This window comes from Suncus etruscus, chromosome 1 (genome assembly GCF_024139225.1).
Source record: "Suncus etruscus isolate mSunEtr1 chromosome 1, mSunEtr1.pri.cur, whole genome shotgun sequence".
Taxonomy (NCBI): Eukaryota; Metazoa; Chordata; class Mammalia; order Eulipotyphla; family Soricidae; genus Suncus; species Suncus etruscus.
Genome location: NC_064848.1, coordinates 55,720,274 through 55,739,417, shown reverse-complemented (window position 1 = coordinate 55,739,417; position 19,144 = coordinate 55,720,274). Strand labels below are relative to the sequence as shown.

Genomic DNA, 19,144 nt, shown 5'->3' with positions numbered 1-19,144 from the left:
GAAACACAAAAACATGGGGCCGGTACGGTGGCGCAAGGGATAAGGCATCTGGTTTGATCCCTCGGAGTTCCACATAGTCCCCCATGCCAGGGGTGGTTTCTGAGCTCATAGCCAGGAGTAACCCCTGAGCATCACTGGAATGTGGCCAAAAAACAAACAAACAAATGAAATACCAAAAAAAAATTTCTTACTTGAGTAAAAAACAAACTTTAAAGTGTAGCTATCTACTTTCACCAAAATGATATTGAGAAGAAAATATTATAGACTTTACAGAAATCACAGAAATTATCAGAAATAACAGTTTTTGTCTATTAACATCCTTTTTGTTTTTCTATAACACTCCTTTGCTCATTTCGCCCTGGAAGGTACAGTTCCCAGTTCTTCCTCCTCTCTCTGTCTCTCTCTGTCTCTCTCTCTGTCTCTCTCTGTCTCTGTCTCTGTCTGTCTCTCTCTCTCTCTCTGTCTCTCTGTCTCTGTCTCTGTCTCTCTTTCTCATTTTCTTTCTCATATCTCTTCTCTCGTTCATTCTTCTCTCCCTTCACCCCTCTCACACTCATTCCCTCACCCTTCTCTTCCTTCTCTCCTCTCTCTCTCTTACTCACTCTCTTGTTTTGCATATTGTTTTGGGGGCCCCAAAGAGTTTTACACAGAATATACTCCTGGCTTGGTATCTGGGACTGCTTCTCTCAGTGCTTAAGAAATAAGAGACCGCGTGCTGCTATTGCTGGGTGTTGAATCAGGATTCTCTCATGAAAATCAGAGTGCCTAATCTTTTTGGTCATCGCAACTACCTGATACTGAGGTATTATGATTGCATTGGCTATCTGTAGGTTTCCTTTGGGAAAATATCCAGTCAGCTTATTTGTTTTTCTTAATTCACTTGATAGATTAGGATAAGGAAAACTTTCTTAATAAATTGCTTTCATTGAATCCCAAATTAAACTGTCTTTTGAGAATGAAATATGAAAAGAATATTTTAATCTTTCAATATAAGCTTTATAAAATAAAGTTTTTTCTTCTTCCTATGGTTCCTGTTCTAAAGATCCTTTTTCCTACTAGCCTTATAGAACACATGGAGATCTTTCCATTTTGCTGCCACAAAACTGTTATAGCTAGACAAAACAGATTCTGTACATTGTAAGAATGAAATCAATGTTTTCTGTGAATACTTCCTCTTTCTCAGCTGCAGTTCTCTGAGTTTTTCAGATAAGTAACTTCAAAATGATTGAGTGCTACATGAAGCAGCCAAAGAACACGAGATGATATAATAAAGTACAAATTATGCAGTAAAAAAGAGAAGAAAGCAAACACCATAATAAGATGCTAATTGTGCTGCAAACTGATTGAATGACACTGATTAGTGAGCAAACACATTGGGCCCTATTCACCCTGCAACTTTCCCATCTTCCATCCCCCCCACCCCATGAACTTGTTAAGGTGAATCAGTACATTTTTCTAGAAGAGACACAGAAGAAAATCAACGTAGCCAAAATTTCCAGAATCTAATGTTTTATGGGCATCTGGCGAAATTCTGTTTTAAGTTGAGAAATCTTTCCTTTGAGGAGTAAGTTTACATAAGAAGAGTTTAATCAAACACACTTGGCAATGTTTTTTTGGATATTTTTTCACATTGGTTTGTCACAACATAACTCTATAGCTCACTCAGATTACTACTCTGCTAGTTGTCTCAAATTTGTTACAAAAAATGTCAGGATAAAATATGAAAGTAGATGCTTTCCTAGGTGTTTCCACACCTATTCAAATAAAATTTACTCAAAATGCCCTTGTGTGTGTGTCATAAATATAACTAACTTCGTGTACTTTCCTTTTTCAAAATGTTTAACTGAATCAAGGTTATGGTTGCCGAGAACAGATATTTGTAGCCTAAATTATTCATCTTTTTTACATACAATGTTTCAGAACCAACCCATAACCAATTTCAATCTCCTTCCACCAGTGACCCCATAGTCCATCCCATGCCACTTTTCCCTTCCCCAGCCCACCATCATAACAGGTCAGTTTTTAATTTTGCTCATTAAAATTTGGATTTCATGATTTCATCATTGTTGACTCTTGCTTGGATATTTAGTAGGTCAAAGTGGACTACAAAACGATATCATTCACATTGTTTTTTGGGGGGGCCACATCTGGTGATGCTCAGAGGTTACTCCTGGCTTTGCCCTCAGAAATCCCTTTTGTCTGGGAGGACCATATGGGACCCTAAGGGACTGAACCGTGGTCTGTCCTAGGTTAGTGTGTGCAAGGCAAGTGACCTACTTCTTGTACCACTGCTCCGACTCCAGATTCAAAAATATTTTTTTCAAGAAACACTATTTTCATTACTCATTTTATAATGCAATCAAGGCTTCTTATTAATGGTTTTATCAGTGACATGAATGTGACAAGCAACTGGTTAGTGTTTATTATAATTTTACTTATGACATTATTGAGATTATAAGTATGTTGCTTCCTTTAGTTTCTAAAGAAAGCAATTTTGTAACTTTACTACATACTGTGGGTTCATTAATATGAACATATACCAATAAAACCATTTAATTGACAACTTTTGCTTTGTCAAAATGAGGGGAGTCAAAATTAAGCTCAGGCTTTGTCCTCATAATTAAGGAAACATACAGAGACAAAAGGGAGACACTTTATTTATTCTGATGTTTTCTCTTAAAAAACAGTTTTTCTATAATTAATTAGCTTTTTAAACTATAAGCTAATTTTTCATTTCTTGATGCTTCTTGGGAAACTGCATAAGAATATTCTTTTTGAATGACCATCTTTTTTAACAGCATTGTTATAATAAAATTGAAATAGGAAATAAGTGGCATACTTTGTTACTATATAATATTTTGCCATTTAAATATTTCATATTAATGTATCTTGTGTTAACAAGTATTATGTTAGTAAATACATTTTCCCACTCTATTACTGATGTCCTTCCTCTTTACCACACTAAAATTTGTGTAAAATACTTTGTTTGCTCTGTTCCATTGGCTAACAGGAATTCCAGGCTAATCTGTGATTAACTATTGAAGTTTTATTCATTTATCATAGAAAGAAACATTTCTGCAAATTAATTAGTCTTACTTTAATGGTTTGGTTAAATATGCCTTTTATAATTAACCAAAATAAATGTTTTAGGGATTAATCGTAGAATAAGCAGTGAATAAATCTATCTAATTGTAGACTGACAGAAAAAAAAAGATTATTAAAATAACATTCTTTACCGAGGAGAAAACTGCTTAAACCATGAATCTCCTTTATTACACAAGTCTAATTTACTTCTGAACATTTTAGCTAATGATTTAAAATAAGTGGAAAATAATTTATTTCTCTTTTATATAAAATACCATTCATATTTTTTAACAATATGATTGGAGTTTTTTAAATCATTTATTTAAGGAGTCACCAAGGATTTTTGTTTATTTGCTTCTTTGTTCCTTTTCGGGATATGCCCGGCGATGCTCAGGGGTTACTCCTGGCTCAGAAATCGCTTCTGGCTTGGGGGACCTCCTGAGTTGGGAGACCATATGGGTTGCCAAGGATGGAAGCAAGGTCTGTCCTGGGTCAGCAGTGTTCAAGGCAAATGCCATTCCACTTTGCTATCGCTCTGGCCCCTCACCAAGGATTTTAATACCTTACATAGCATTTAAAAATGACTACCTAATTATTTAATATTAATGAAACCTTTGGTGAGTGTGAATTTCATAGTTTGTAAAACTTGTCAATAAAATTAAAGATAACATAATTAAACTTTTACTAGAGATTTCCTTTTGGAGTTAAATATTTTGCTGGGCCTATGCAAATAATGGCCATTGCCACTCTCACATCATTACTACTGTATTTTTTAACACTATCCTTTAAGAAAGAAAGAAAGAAGAAAGAAAGAAAGAAAGAAAGAAAGAAAGAAAGAAAGAAAGAAAGAAAGAAAGAAAGAAAGAAAGAAAGAAAGAAAGAAAGAAAGAAAGAAAGAAAGAAAGAAAGAAAGAAAGAAAGAAAGAAAGAAAGAAAGAAAGAAAGAAAGAAAGAAAGAAAGAAAGAAAGAAAGAAAGAAAGAAAGAAAGAAAGAAAGAAAGAAAGAAAGAAAGAAAGAAAGAAAGAAAGAAACAACAGCTTACTAAACTTAAAAGAATAACTGTAGTAAAATGCCTGTCTCAAATACAGGCAGGGGATGGGAAGGAATTGAAGGGGGCATTGGTGGTGGGAATGTTTCATTGGTAAAGGGGGATGGTCTGTTTATGACTGAAACTCATTTATAATCATGTTTGTATTCATGGTGCTTAAATAAATAATTTATATTAAAAATGTAATAATAGGGGGCCGGGAAGGTGGCGCTAGAGGTAAGGTGTCTACTTTGCAAGCGCTAGTGTAGGACGGACCGCGGTTCGATCCCCTGGCGTCCCATATGGTCCCCCCAAGCCAGGGGCGATTTCTGAGCGCATAGCCAGGAGTAACCCCTGAGCGTCAAACGGGTGTGGCCCAAAAACCAAAAAAAAAAAAAAAATGTAATAATTACCAGAGAAGTTCTGAACTGGGTTTTCATTGTATATAAATAGAAATACATACATATTTTTACATATATACAAATAGGAAGGTATTTATATATATATATATATATATATATATATATATATATATATATATATATATATAAATACCTTCCTATTTGTATCTGAGAAGGCTTAAAGAATCCTAACTAGTTTTATAATTAGTAATTACATTATATTGGCTTTTGGAGCTTTTCAACAAACTAAACAACGTCTCAATAATTTGGCGAGAGTACTTTTGTTCTATATTTTTGATTTGTGTTTTTGATAAATAACAGAATCTCCTATAAGTAATGATGCAAAGTTTACTTAAAGTTTTATATTAGTAAAATACTCTTTTAGTTTAAACTTTTGATGTATAGTTTGGTTAAGATTAGGGGCTGTAGTGGTGGCACAAGCATTAGGGCGTTAGCCTTGCATGCACTAACCTAGGACAGACTGCGGTTCAATCCCCCGGTGTCCCATATGGTCCCTCAAACCAGGAGCAATTTCTGAGTGCATAGCCAGGAGTAAGCCCTCCCATCACCGGATGTGGCCCAAAATAGAAAAAATAATTATAGGCTATTTATGATTTTGACTATAATGTGAGGCTTGATTTTTCATTTTGACAGATTCTATCTGCCCAGTTAGAAATTTCCCATGCATTATATCATTTGGGTAAATAAGCTACAGATTATGAGTGACTCTTTCTGAAATGCTAATGGCCCCTTTCTTTTTGCACTTTCATTTCTTTTCTTTTTCTTTTGTGTGTGTGTGTGTGTGTGTGTGTGTGTGTGTGTGTGTGTGTGTGTGTGTGGGAACATACCAACATTTCTCAGGGATTACTCCTGGCTCTCTGCTCAGGAATCACTCCTGACAGTGCTTGGGAGACCAAATTGGATACCAGGACTTGAAATAGGTAAAGTTAGCTTAGAGTAAGATAAGTACCCTCTCCAATGTACTATCCCGCAAATTCTAGATCCTTACTCTTTCTGATTGCATTTACATTAACATTTATAACACACACATATAGACAGACTTATGATTCTGGGAATTCTCAAACTACAACATTTTTCGGTTAATATTATATCGTTATTTCGCATTCATTTTCTTCATTATGTTTTATGATATGCTGCCTTCTATGTAGAAATTAAAAATATCCCAGAAATCTGACTTATCTGCATCAACATACTTACAATCTCCTTATGCTTTATTTTTATTTACTTATTTATTTATTTATTTATTTATTTTGTTTTTTGGGCCACACCCAGTGAAGTTCAGGGTTTACTCCTGGCTATGCGCTCAGAAATTGCTCCTGGCTTAGGGACCATATGGGATGCCTGGGGATCGAACTGCAGTTGTCCTAGGTTAATCAGTGCACAGCAAATACCCTACTGCTTGCGCCACCTGCCCCTCTCCTTATGCATTTATTGAACATTTTATCTCACTCTCTATATCGATGTTTTATGTAAAATACTTTAAAAATCACACAGATATTTATTATAAATTTTATGTCATATATATTTACACCATAATAGTGAAATAATAATTTTAGTCACTTTAAGAAGATAAAAAGGGGCTGAACTGATAGCACAGAGTGTTTGCCTCGCAAGTGGCTGACCCTGGACCGACCCAGATTTGATACCCAGTATTCCATATGGTCCCTCCAGCTTGCTAGGAGCTATTTCTAAGCGCAGAGCCAGGAGTATCCCTTGAGCCCTGCCAGGTGTGGCCCAAAAACCTAAACAAATAAATGTTTAATAAAATAGAAGGGATTTGTGTTCTATGGGGTACAACTTCCCCACTGAAGAGTAATTTGGGATACTTTATCCAGGGCTTGGCAACCTGTGGCTCTAGAGCCGCATGTGGTTCTTTTGAAACGTTTCTATGGCTACTACATCAGTGCCCATAGCAGGGGTATGTGGGGAACAGTATCACTTAAATATTTTAATTTGCTATTTATTTGAACAAATATATTTTAAATGAAAAAATATTTTAAGTGAAAAATTTCTTTTTTTCTTCATATTAACAGCAACTTCATTATCCTGTACCTAGCATTAAGATAAAAAAACATTGTATGCAGTGTTATATTTGTTTAAAATTTCACAATGGTTTTGCAGCTCCCAGGTTTTTATTCCCCCCTATGGAAATGAGTCCAAGTGGCTCTTCATGTCTTAAAGGTTGCCGATCCCTGCTTAGACAAATACCCTAAGTCCCATATTTTGCTCATTTTATCTGTCCTAGAACAAACAAAATGCATTTAGTTTAAAAGTTGTGATTAATAGATAGTTGAATATTAGCCATAGACATTCTAGAGAGTAACAGAAATATTATTTACATAGTTATTAAAATTATTTTCCTTTTATTGAAGGCCACACCTCACAGTGTTTAGAGCTTACTTGTAATTCTGAACTCAGCAATCATTTCTGGTGATTCTGGGTATCAAATCTTGTCTGCTACAAGCAAGGGAAGTACACTACCTACTACACTATTACTCTGGCTCAGAAATCCATTAACTTTTATACTGGGCATTGATAACATGCAAACATAAGAATATATATTTTTTAGAAATATAACACTAAAAGACTTTTTTGCCACTGAAACTTGAACCATCTGTGCCTCTAAGAGGCTGAGAATGGGAGAGTTTCAGATAATAAAGAGTGAAGTTTGCCTGCAAGTAAAGAATTGAGAGTGTGTGCAATCCTTATTTTCTTTTATCTGGGCAAAAAATTAAAACACATTCCTTGGAACAGAGCTCTTGCCACCTGTTCTGTGGAGAAACTTTTCTTTGTGAGGGCTGTGGTGAATGGATGAACATACATAAGAAACTGACAAAATATTTTAAAAATATATAAAACACAAAATTCAAATAAAGTTGCTGGTCAGTCTTAGTGTCTTACAGTATTGGGGAAACAACTGTTACAGTTTTATTGCTCTGAGTAACTGACAAAGCAGAAACGAATATTCCGTTTTTGTAGTAAAGGTGTCACAAGCAAACAAATGAATGAAAGTCAAATGGTTTGCCTCATTCTCCAAGAGCCACAACTCAAGCTGAACTGTGAAAGTGGTTTAACACTGTATCCTAGGCAGTCTTTCTTTCCTCCTCCTGTTTATTTTTTTGTTTGTTTTTATTTATAGTCTGATTTAAAACAATCAGATTCAAGTTGGTTAATTTTAGTTATGTAACAACCTGACATGATGGAGGGAAACAACCTTTAAAGGGATTGTGTCTATGGTTTGATTCACTTAGAAATTTTATTTTCTTATAACTTAAGTGCAATAAAATGTGTTTTTTCATGTTAAAAAAATAAATATAACACTAACTTTAAATATTCTAAACCAATTTTAATTATTACTTAGCATTAACCTACAATAATTAAAAAAGGCATTGTTGATAGTTTTTGGATCTTTTTCTCACATTATCATCAAAGGCAAAAATCAATATTTTTATTTCTGAACAAATTGTTTATGTAAAATTTGACCCAATTTGGCATAAAGTGAAACTCTCTTTTATCTTACAGTTATAAGAAATTGAACACTCAAGCACAGGACAATTATCTTGGAGTTAATTTTATTAAATCTATTATACCACATAATTGTACTCACTCAAATTGTAAGCAAAACAATTATTTCAGTCTTCATTTAAGGTATATAAAATTCAAGCACATTGTTACATATAAGCTTCTGTGCTTCTGGTTTAGGTAAAAAAAGAAAAGCAATAGCAAAGTTCAGTACTCAAAATAATAGATTGTGACATTTTTTTCTTTCCTCACAAATATTGTTATGCCCTCAACAAAAATAAAGGTGCATGTTTTAAAATAGCATAAACATTTTTGTTTCTTTGGACTATGTATATAATGAATACTCTTACTTTCATAAGTGTTGACTACATGTAGTGAAAATGTATGCATGATGATATGCAAATAAGAATATATAAAATAAAAAAATTTCTATTTAACAAAAACATATTGTTCCTTTATGCTTTGGGAAACATTTTGTTTTTGTTTTGTTTTGTTTTGTTTTGTTTTGGGTCATATCCAGCAGTGCTCAGGGATTACTCCTGGCTCTATGCTCAGAAATCACTCTGGGCAGGTTCGGGAGATCATATGGGATGCCGGGATTCGAACCACTGTCCTTCTGCATGCAAGGCAAACGCCTTTCTCTATGCTATCTCTCCGGCCCCAGGAAACATCTTTATGTTGACATTTCAAATATCTGAACATGCCATACATCCCTAATATTTTTTTTAAAACACATGCATGCATATATAACAATGCAAGTTAATTTAAGGTCTTCTCTCCTGTGATTTTTTATTTTGTAAATCTTAATAAATAACTATTTTTTAGAAGATAATGGATTTAGTAGAATAGGAAAAGTTTTCTAGTGTTCAGGTTAAATTATTTAAAATAATTAGAAAAAATCTTCAAGTAACCTGTAAAATTATTAAAAAAAAAACATCCAGGAGAAAAAGGATAGGATAAATAAAAGATGTAAAATACTTAGTTCAAAATATACTAAAGAAAAGTAAAAATATTTTATAATTTTTCTCAAAGTCATTTCATCTCTTCAATATTGAGTGCCATCTCTTTACCTTTCTATAGATAACATATATTGTTTCTTATCATCAGTAGGAATTCCAACACATGTTTTATATGCTAAATATTTACTTGATGACTAAATAAGTATTGGTAAGTAATGAAATAACTTTTTGAGTTACAATAATCAACACTGATTATTAATCATTATTAATCCTAATAATGAAGGAATCAAGTCCTCAGCAATGACTAAATTTATCCATAAAATATTACTTAATAGAGCTCTCCAAATGAAATATTAATTTAAAGAAAATAACTCACTAAAATTTAAAATTATACATGACATCTCTATTGTCACTTCACACACAAAAATCATTAATAGAATCATTAGAGAAATTATTATTTCATATAGATTTTAGCTTGGGATCTCCAGAGGAAGTTTTTAAAAGATAAGACACAAACTCTTTCTGGAATAGTTGACATGATACCTTGAGGGACTAATAATTTCTTTCTCTTTCAAGTCATACCATACCAGTAATCTTTTTTTTTGTTTGTTCGTTTTTGGGCCACCCACGCTGATGCTCATGGGGTACTCCTGGCTGCGCTCAGAAATCACTCCTGGCTTAGGGGAGTATATGGGAGACCAGGGGATCAAAACGCGGTCCATCCTATGTCTCCTGCGTGCAAAGTAAATGCCCTACATCTTGTGCCACGACTCGGGCCCCTGCAATATAATCACTTTTAAAGCCATTCAAGAAATTTTTAAAGGCTTGTTTTATAAATACAGAGTTTTGAAAAATTGTATAATTTTTATATTTTTAAACATTCACCTTATTAAATATCCGGGCTAACAAAAAGTAGGATTTTAAAGTAAAGACCTGGTTAAAAATAGAAGAAAATTATTTTATAGTCATTTTATAAAATAAACTTCCTACAATATATCTTGCATCAGGTTGATTTAGACAAAAAATACTTAAAATACTTACATCAGCAAATTAAGTTAAAAATTGGTTAATTATAAATAGCTAATTGCTTAGCATGAAAATAGAAAAAAAACACTCTTATCTGAAAAGCACTTAAATCATTTTAGTAGGTTTTCTTTTATTTTTATTTTAAATAATTGGCAATTTATTTCATTTTATTCTGGAAGAAAAGGAATTGAGCCATATCTGAAGGTTCAAAAAGATTGGTCCTGGTCTTATACTCGGGTGTGATACCTAATAGTGCTCTAAGAGCTTATGTAGAGACAGAGAGGAAAGAGTTAACCAGTCACATGTAAAGCAAGAGGCAAGTACTTAATCTATATTCTATATCTCCTGCTTTAAATAATATGTAATTTGTTTTTATTATTTGTTTTTAATGCCTTTGCATTCCATGTGGTCTCTGAAGAGAAGAGGAAAGGAAATGTATTTGTCTGAGTTTCTGCTTAACTTATGAGAGAACTTTTAAAGATTCTTGGGCATTTTAAGGAACCTGTGGAGAGAAGTCAGAACACTTAGCAAGAAATAAAAAGACACTAGACTTAGAATTTCAGGGAACCAAGAGATGGGAGTGAGGGAGTAAAGGAATAAAATGAGTGCCTGGATGGCGTTCAGATAATGACAAGCAGATGAAACACAATGATATTCATATATTTCTTTTTTTTTAAATATAATTTTTATTTTGATCATAGTGGCTTACATATTGTTGACAATAATATTTTAGGTACATATTTACATAAAATCAGGGGGGATTCCCATCACCAAATTGTCCTCCCTACACCTCCGTTTTTGTCCTACCTCCCATTTCCTCTTCCCTCACCCCCAGGGCAGCTAGAATATGTGGTCCCCTCTGTATCTAACCTACTACTTAGTAGACTTGCACCAGTTTGGTCTTGATGCCTCCCTTATTTCCCCCTCTAACTGGAGGCAGGACTAGCTAGTTCAAGTTGCGTGGTTTTGTTTGAAAAAGAGAAAAGTAATAAACTGGGGTAAGAGTCTAATACACCGAAAATGGGCAGAATCCTTCTAGAGGCTCTCATCATCGATTTGAGAAATGAAGGAGAAAAAGAAGGTGAAACACTCCACCAGTACCAAAAGAAGTGTCAAATATCCAGTAAGGACTCCAGCTATATCGATAAGCACCACAAAAAACAAACAAAAAACAAAACAAAGAAAAACAAACAAACAAAAACAAACAAACAAAAAATAACATGCCATGGTCTTGAAATAAGAAACATGGCATAGCACATAATGAAAGAAAAGAAAGGAAGAGAAAAAAATAAGTATAACTGGGGACAACAATTTCAATAATCACATCCAAACAGAGAAATCGACCAAAAATAGATAGGTAAATAATAATAATAATAATAATAATAATAATAATAATAAATGAAGATAAAAAATAATATATAAAAAATAACCAAGGTTTTGTGATTTTTGTATTTTTGTTTTTTCCCTCCTGCCCTGGCACAGTAAATATTGGGGTCATTTGAAAAAGAATTCACTTGGCCTAAGAAATATGGGGTTTCTCTGTCCCTGTAGTATATTGTCATGGGATCAACTCTAGACTCTGTTCAGGATCATTTACTCTCTCGGTGGTGCTTTTGTGGTGTGTGGAAGACTTCTGCTCTGTCCTGGGTGATACAATCAGACCTCTGTGTCTAGAGGTCTCAGTATCTGCACAGATCCTGAGGTGGGACTTATGATGAAGCCAGTCTTTGTGGTTCTAGAGGTTCTGTTCCCTCAGTGTCATTTTAATCCATCTTCTGTGGATGGTGATCTTGGTCTTTGCACTGAACCTAGACTGTATACATCTTGGGACCAATAAAAAAGCCCTAGTTTAGGGTTTGAACTATGACCTGCACAATAAACATGATCCCCAGTTCCAAAGGTCTGGCAGAGACAATTGTAACGGAATGGGGCTTCTGGAAGCACAAAGAAAGACACTATCCTAGGTGATATCCATATATTTCTTATAATGTTCCACGTGGGGGCACTAGCCCCTGCGCGGTTTCACAATGGATAAGTTTAATAAGGAAACTTCCCTGATAAGTCCTAATGCCATAACCTATTGTGACCCATGTCCTGCACCCCTTCCTAGGCCTGGTTAAAGCAGCCTTTGGCATGGCGGAGGGCTGTCAAACCCATGCTGGCAGGACCTCCTGGCTCGGCTCCCAGGAAGGAAAGAGATCCTTGCTGAGCCAGAAGGCCAGACTGTCGCAGCCCCCGCCCCCAGACCCTCCCTTTGGAGCCAGGAGGGAAACGGGGAGAGCCTAGGAAAACCAATAAAACCCTCCAAGGGACCCACCTTGGTGGCTTGCCCAGCCATGTGGCCAGGCAAAGCCCTGGAGTACTGGAGGAAGGAGGTAGAGGGGTGCTGTGGTGACCCATGTCCTACACCCCTTCCTAGGCCTGGTTAAAGCAGCCTTTGGCATGATTTTTGTTTTGGCCACGGTAGATTACATATCTTTCACAATAAGTTTTGTGTGGAGTCTGAAGCTTCAGCAGGCAACGCGTCATGGCAAGGTTCCATGCTGTCGGCTTTTTGGCCAAGATAAGTTAAAGATGCATCCTCGGCAGCCCCGCCCCCCCCTTCTCTCTCCTTCCTCCCCGTCCCCAGGGCTATTTCTGGACACCTGTTCAGGGTCCCAGCAATTGGTTTCCAGTGAGGTGCAATTTAAGAGACCCCAGGCTTCCTTGTTCCTGCAAGGGGCTGGGAGGGGTCTGCTGAACTTTCAACTTCCAGCAATTAGGAAGCAAAAGCCTCTCGGGGATTAGGAAGCTTCAGCAGGCAACAAGGGGAGGACATGACTCCATGCTCTCTTTGCTTGTCAAATCACAGACCAAAGTGGTATCTCGGAAACACCCCACTCCCCCTTGACTATTTCTAAAACATAAAAGGGTCACGTGTATCTCCTTTGTATATCTCAGATGTATTCCTTTAACATCTATAACTCTTGTCGAATATCCTCATATAGTGACAATTTTGCCCACCTGATTTGTTATTTGATTGTTTGATTTTCCCCCTGTGAGATCTGTTTTATAAGCAATACTGGTAGAAGAGTATCGCTGTATAGATTTCAAGTTTGTACCAAGTTATGGGAAATTTTCTCCATTTTCCCATTTTTCTGGACCTATGCAAACAATGGCGATTCCCACTATCACACCTTTACTATATTTTTTTACTCTTATCCTTTAAGGAAAAAAAATACAACTTACTGAGCTTAAAAACAAATAACTGTAGTAGAATGCCTGTCTCGAATACAGGCAGGGGATGAGGTAATGTTACACTGGTGAAGGGGGGTGTTCTGGTTATGACTGTAACCCAAATATGATCATGTTACTTAAATAAAAATATATTTAAAAAAATGGAATTTCAGGGAACCACTGTGGTACAACTGTTTCATTCTTTTCACCAAACAATTTGTTTTATTTGTAATACAAGAACACATGAAGATCACCCAAACAAAGTAGAAGAGTCAGTTATCACTTAAAATTGATCCTAAGTCTAATTAAAAATAGACTTTATAAAATCCCATTGTGAATATTTGTTTTCAAAAAATAAAATAAAATAAAATAAAAAAAATGTCACATACCAGGTTTGATTTCTGGCATCCCATATGGTCCCCCTTAGCCTGTCAAGAGTGATTTCTAAGTGCATCTGAGTGCAGAGCCATAAATCACCTCTGAAAACCACCAGTGTGACCCCCAAACCAAAAACAAGTGAAGTTTTGTATCATATATTCTATAATAAAGTCATGGCAAACATCACAATTAAAGTAATTAATTCAAGTTAAAATTTAATTTTGGCGGCTGGAGAAGATAGCACAGTGAGAGGGTTTTTCCTTACATAGTGCCAACCTGGGATAAAACCAGGTTCAATCCCTAGCATCCCAGATGGTCTCCAGAGCTTACCAAGAGCGATTTCTGAGCACAATGCTTGGGATAAACCCTGAACACCACTAGGTATGACCCAAAAACCCCAAAAGAAAATATTTTTCTGCTCATAAACAAAATTGTGCATTCTAATGAGTCATAATACTTAAAGGAATATTTTTGTCAGTTATTTCTTTGATATATTCCACAAGATCTGTTAAGCAATAAAGTTTTTCAGTATCACTGATTTTCTTTCAATTTAACTATAGATTGATAACTATGCATAAGAAACAAGTAAAATTCATTCAATAGATTATTAAAATGTGAATAATTTGGGTGAATTTTCTTCACAATTAAAGTAAAATGCCAGTTTTTCAACTAGAGATATTCTGAATCTTATTTGTGAAAATTTAAGGATATTGAATATAAATAGAATCATGTAGATCTATCAGTTGTTCTGCTTAAGTAGCATAAATGATAAAGAAGTTAATCTCATCTCAAATTATTAATGTGAGTTACAGGAATAACATGTAATACTAATTTTTTTATCACAAGTCACAATGTGGTAAGAACATCAAACAACTGATATCAGATTTTATTTTATTTCTGAACAGTTATTACAAATATGTAATGCATTTTTATTCTCAGATTATAAATTTATAACAAAGTCTCTGTAAAACAAGTACTCACTTTTGAAGTCTTATTTGCAAAACTTTTACCTACAATTGCTTTCTAAAGAAGTTTCTTAAAAGTGCATGATATTGCAAAAGAAAAATAAGAAATAATATTCTGAATTATAATAACATACAGATTTTCATGCTATAAACAGTTATTTAGATTTTTCATAAGCATAAAATCAAATTAAGATATTTCATTTTTTAATTTTGTTTGTATTTCTCTTGATGCTTGAAATTTTTTTTTTTCAAATTAGAGTCAGAAACTACTAATGGTGGACAAACATAAAAACTTCATGTGATGTTTCATCTTAATTTCATTGAGCACCACAATTTTTCTCATTTCCCCCTTCAATTTGTGATTACTTTGTTCATACCCAGAAGTTCTCAGGATCTACTGCTACTCCCGATTCTGTATGTGGCAGTCACACTCAGTGGTTTTTCAGGGACCAAGTTGTGCCAGGAGACAAATCTCATCTTCACAGGAGCAAAACATTTGCTCAGTTCATTAAAATGTCTCTCTTGCTATATAGCAAGAGAACACTTGTTCCTCTGCAAGCAACTTCTATGATCTTTTTCTCATTTACTACTAATTCCCACTGTTTAAACATGCCATTTATTTGTTTTTATATATAAACAAATTCAAATCTAGTATCATTAGTCTAAGTAACGATAGAATTGTATCAAAGTCACTTAGCTTTCTTTCACAAATGCGATTCAAAACTGAACATAAACACAGATAAACCACTGGAAAACAAATGTAATTGAGCTGAAAATTTGACGCAAATTTCTCAAAGATGAACTCTACTTGTAATTAAAAAAATCTTTGTTAAAAAAATCAACATCATTGCCTATATAGATTTGGATGTCTGACTTCAATAGGTGGTATACTTTCACAAGTTGAAATATTTACATTTTTATAAAAAATTATCTATTATCGTATTAAAACTGAAGTAAAGCTCCTCTTGGTAGCTATATATCAGATATATGACAACTAGACTGTTGCATAGTACATGAAAGAAATATAGCTTAGCACTGACTTGAGTGAACAATATTATTTTTAAGTAAATGTGAAAAAAATATGCCATTTAAATTTTTTTCTTTGGGGGCCACACCCAGCAGCGTTCAGGGTTGAGTACAGCTATGCTCTCAGGGATCACTAATAGTGGGTTCAAGAGATGACATGAAGAGCCAGAAATTGAAACATATTCATCTGTGTGCAAGGCAAATATCCTACCTGCTACCGCTATACCATCAATCTGGCCCCATAAATTCTTTTTTTTTGGGGGGTTGGGTTACACCTGGCAGCACTCAGGGGATACTCCTGCCACTTTGCTCAGAAGTTGTTCCTGGGGGGACCATATGGGATGCATAGATTTGAACCACCATCCTTACGCATGCAAGGCAAACACCCTACCTCCATGCTGTCTCTCCAGCCCTGGTCCATAAATTCTTATGCCTTTCTTTTTACCTTGTTCAGATGAGCAATATGAAAGAGTGTGAGTAATTGCCTAGAACATTAAAAGAAGCAATATTATTCTCAGTTATTGGTGAAGTCACTTAATATCTTTAATTGTTCTTTCAAATATATCTGATATTATTAAAACGTCATAAATTAAGCATAGATTATAAAAATTAGCTTAAACAATTAGTTTTGAATAAATATTCCCGAGTCAATATTACCAGAAGGGTAACCTTTGTATCACAACTGACAGAGTAGTTAATATTAATTATGTATGTTTGCATTTTAATTTACAAGTACTCACAAGATTCCTTTTTATTTTCTTTCTTTCTTTATTTATTTATTTGGTTTTTGGATCTGGCAGCGCTCAGGGGTTACTCCTGGCTCTACACTCAGAAATAGCTCCTGGCAGGCTCAGGGGACCATATGGGATGCCGGGATTTGAACCACCAACCTTCTGCATGCAAGGCAAACACCCTACCTCCATGTTATTTCTCCAGCCCCACAAGACTCCTTTTTAAACATAAAGTCATCTTTGAGTATTGAAATAATAATGACATATATATGGATAGTTTAAGAAAATTTTTCCTCAGAGGATTATCTATATCTTTTTTCAGAGTGTCTGTTTATTTCATATACTGTGTCTACATGTTATTTACAGAAAACTTTCAGTTTTCCTTTGACATAAGGAATGAATTGATCTTTAAAAGTCTGCTCAGATTTGGGAAAAAACATAAAAACATAAAAACACATTAGTAAGTGGCTCAATAACACCCGAAAATGACTGGTGATCTGTGAGGTACTATGATGGGAGAGAGGGATGAATAGCATTTTCTTTGCATGTATATTATAGGTTCAATTCAAAAATAATTAAATACAAAAATAAATAGAGGGTTCCTATACTTTCTAGATAGCTCTATCTTGACTAATCCTTCAGTGGCATTCTCAGAAAGAATAGGAAGGGCATAGACTCCCCTTTCTGCATTAAACTACAGCAGCCTAACACCACTCCTACATCCCCATACAGAAGGAACCATGCTCTGTGACTTAACCTCATCAAACTTACAAGCAATTATATTTGTTTTAGATCTAGAAAACATAGAATGTATTGCTAGCTACATTCAACTGTGCAGCAACTTAATTATTTGTAGTAGCATCAACCCAGTAGCATCACAGGAATCTCATGGAAAAGTTATACTGTAACCTATCATCCTCAGTGAGTCTAAACAGTAACACAGAAGGCTCACCTACACCTATCCCAGCCCAGTACATCTTTAGACACTGACTTTAGTAACACCATAGAGAGATACAGCAATCAAGTCAAATTATGTTGATCTAAGTTTTCAAAATTCCATTTGCCTTTGTGTTGTAACAAGCAAGATAAAAATCAATTTGTTCTTACCTGACTGTAGGCAGGCCTTGGTATTGGGTGGAGGATTATGTACATTGGTAAAAGGAAGGACAGAATGGATTGTCCTTTGAACACTTAATGTCTAAATAGATGGTGTTATAAACAGTTTGGCCAATCACAGTGTTATGATTAAAAAAAAAAAAACAGAAAAAAAAAACAAATATATATGTATTCCAGTGAAAATTATGGTAGCATCCATTAGATGACATTAGCACGTTTTTCCCCAACCTTACCATCTGCACCACTTTCATTAACATCTTTTTCCAATTTTTTTTTCTTTTCTAAAGTTTTTTTTTTTTAATTAACAAGCAGAATAATAGTTTAAAAAAACAAAATAAACTAAAGGTTGAAACAGCAGTAAGTCAAAATTGCTGCCTAAGTTCACAGATGTACCTGGGGTATGTACTCCCTCACTGCAAGGCAGGACCTAGGCACATGACTGTGCTTTTTGGTACATATGTGACCAACAAGAATCAGAAAGGTGGAAACCACTGCAGAATATAAAGCAAAAGCTTTTCTTCAGGCAATTCCAAAGCGCTCTGCTCTTTTCCTCTTCTTTGCCTCTGTATCTTCTGTGGTTCCAGCAGAACTTGTGACAATCCCAAACCTCTCCTTCCTCTTTTTCAGCTTCTCATCATCTTCAGACTTTCTGGAGATTGAAGAAACATTCAAACCAAATCTTTGCGCTCTTTCCTTTAACTTATCCAGATTAACCATGGGTTTGGAGTCAGATGACAGTCCTTTTGATGAAACTGAAGAAATTCCAAATCTAGCTGCTCGGGCAGCTTTCTTACTTTCCAAACTCACAGGTACATTAAATCGTTCAGCTCTCTTCTGCATTCTCTCAGTCTGTGGTATTTCAGATGTAATTTTCACCACTTTCTTCTCTGCTGCCACATCAGGTGTTTTTTCAGAGGGTTCTTCCTCTTTAACTGGGAGTTCTAAGGGCTTTGGTTCTTCTTCCTCTGTTTCATCTCCCAATACATCTTCTTCATTTGCCTCCGCTTCAGCATGCTCTTCAAGATATGCCTGGAGTCTGTTGATGAGATCTTGTTTTATTCCCTTGGTCTCCAGCCCACGAGCAAGACATTCCTGCTTCAGCTCAGCAAGCTTCAGCTTATGGAGCTCCACCGTCTCCGCCGCCATCTTGCTCCTTTTTCCAATTTTTAAAAATACAAAAGCTATGTTACAAACCTTACTCCTTCTTTATTCAGCAGCTAAATTGATGTACTCATTTGTTTAGAATGTCTAAAGAGCAGAGAGAATTTATTTTGTTTAAAATGGGAAAATAATGTTTACTTTAGAAAAGGTTAAAGTGTCACTCCAGGACAGTATTTACACATTGCTGAGTGAAAAATACCAGGGTTTGGAATGTCAAAATAAACCAATATTCCCATTGCCTCTTGAAGTTTTAAATTTAAAAACTTAAATTTTACTTTATTTCTAAATATGAATGACCCAGTTGTAATAAGGTTATATTTACTCTATATCCCAATAAAGTCATTCTAAATTTTAGAATGTTGTACATTTTGTTGGATTTAGTGGACATACTAGATTATGATTCTTTAGTTACTGTGTCACCCTTTTTGTTACTATTAGCAATAATATTTACATGAGAACCAAGTGTTCAAAGTAAGTAAGCATTATCTGCATAATCCTCTAATATACATC

General features: G+C 34.9%; 2 protein-coding genes across 2 annotated transcripts in view; one reads left to right on the top strand and one right to left on the bottom strand.

The window, feature by feature from the left end:
* The window catches only part of LINGO2 (leucine rich repeat and Ig domain containing 2), a 1,160,605-nt gene that overhangs the window by 561,492 nt on the left and 579,969 nt on the right, over positions 1 to 19,144 (top strand). The gene's annotated exons all lie outside the window — the stretch shown is intronic.
* Positions 17,747 to 18,619, bottom strand: LOC126005602 (SAP domain-containing ribonucleoprotein-like). The gene has a single exon (XM_049771081.1). It carries the CDS (start codon positions 18,617 to 18,619, stop codon positions 17,993 to 17,995), a length of 627 nt encoding a protein of 208 aa, XP_049627038.1. The 3' UTR covers positions 17,747 to 17,992.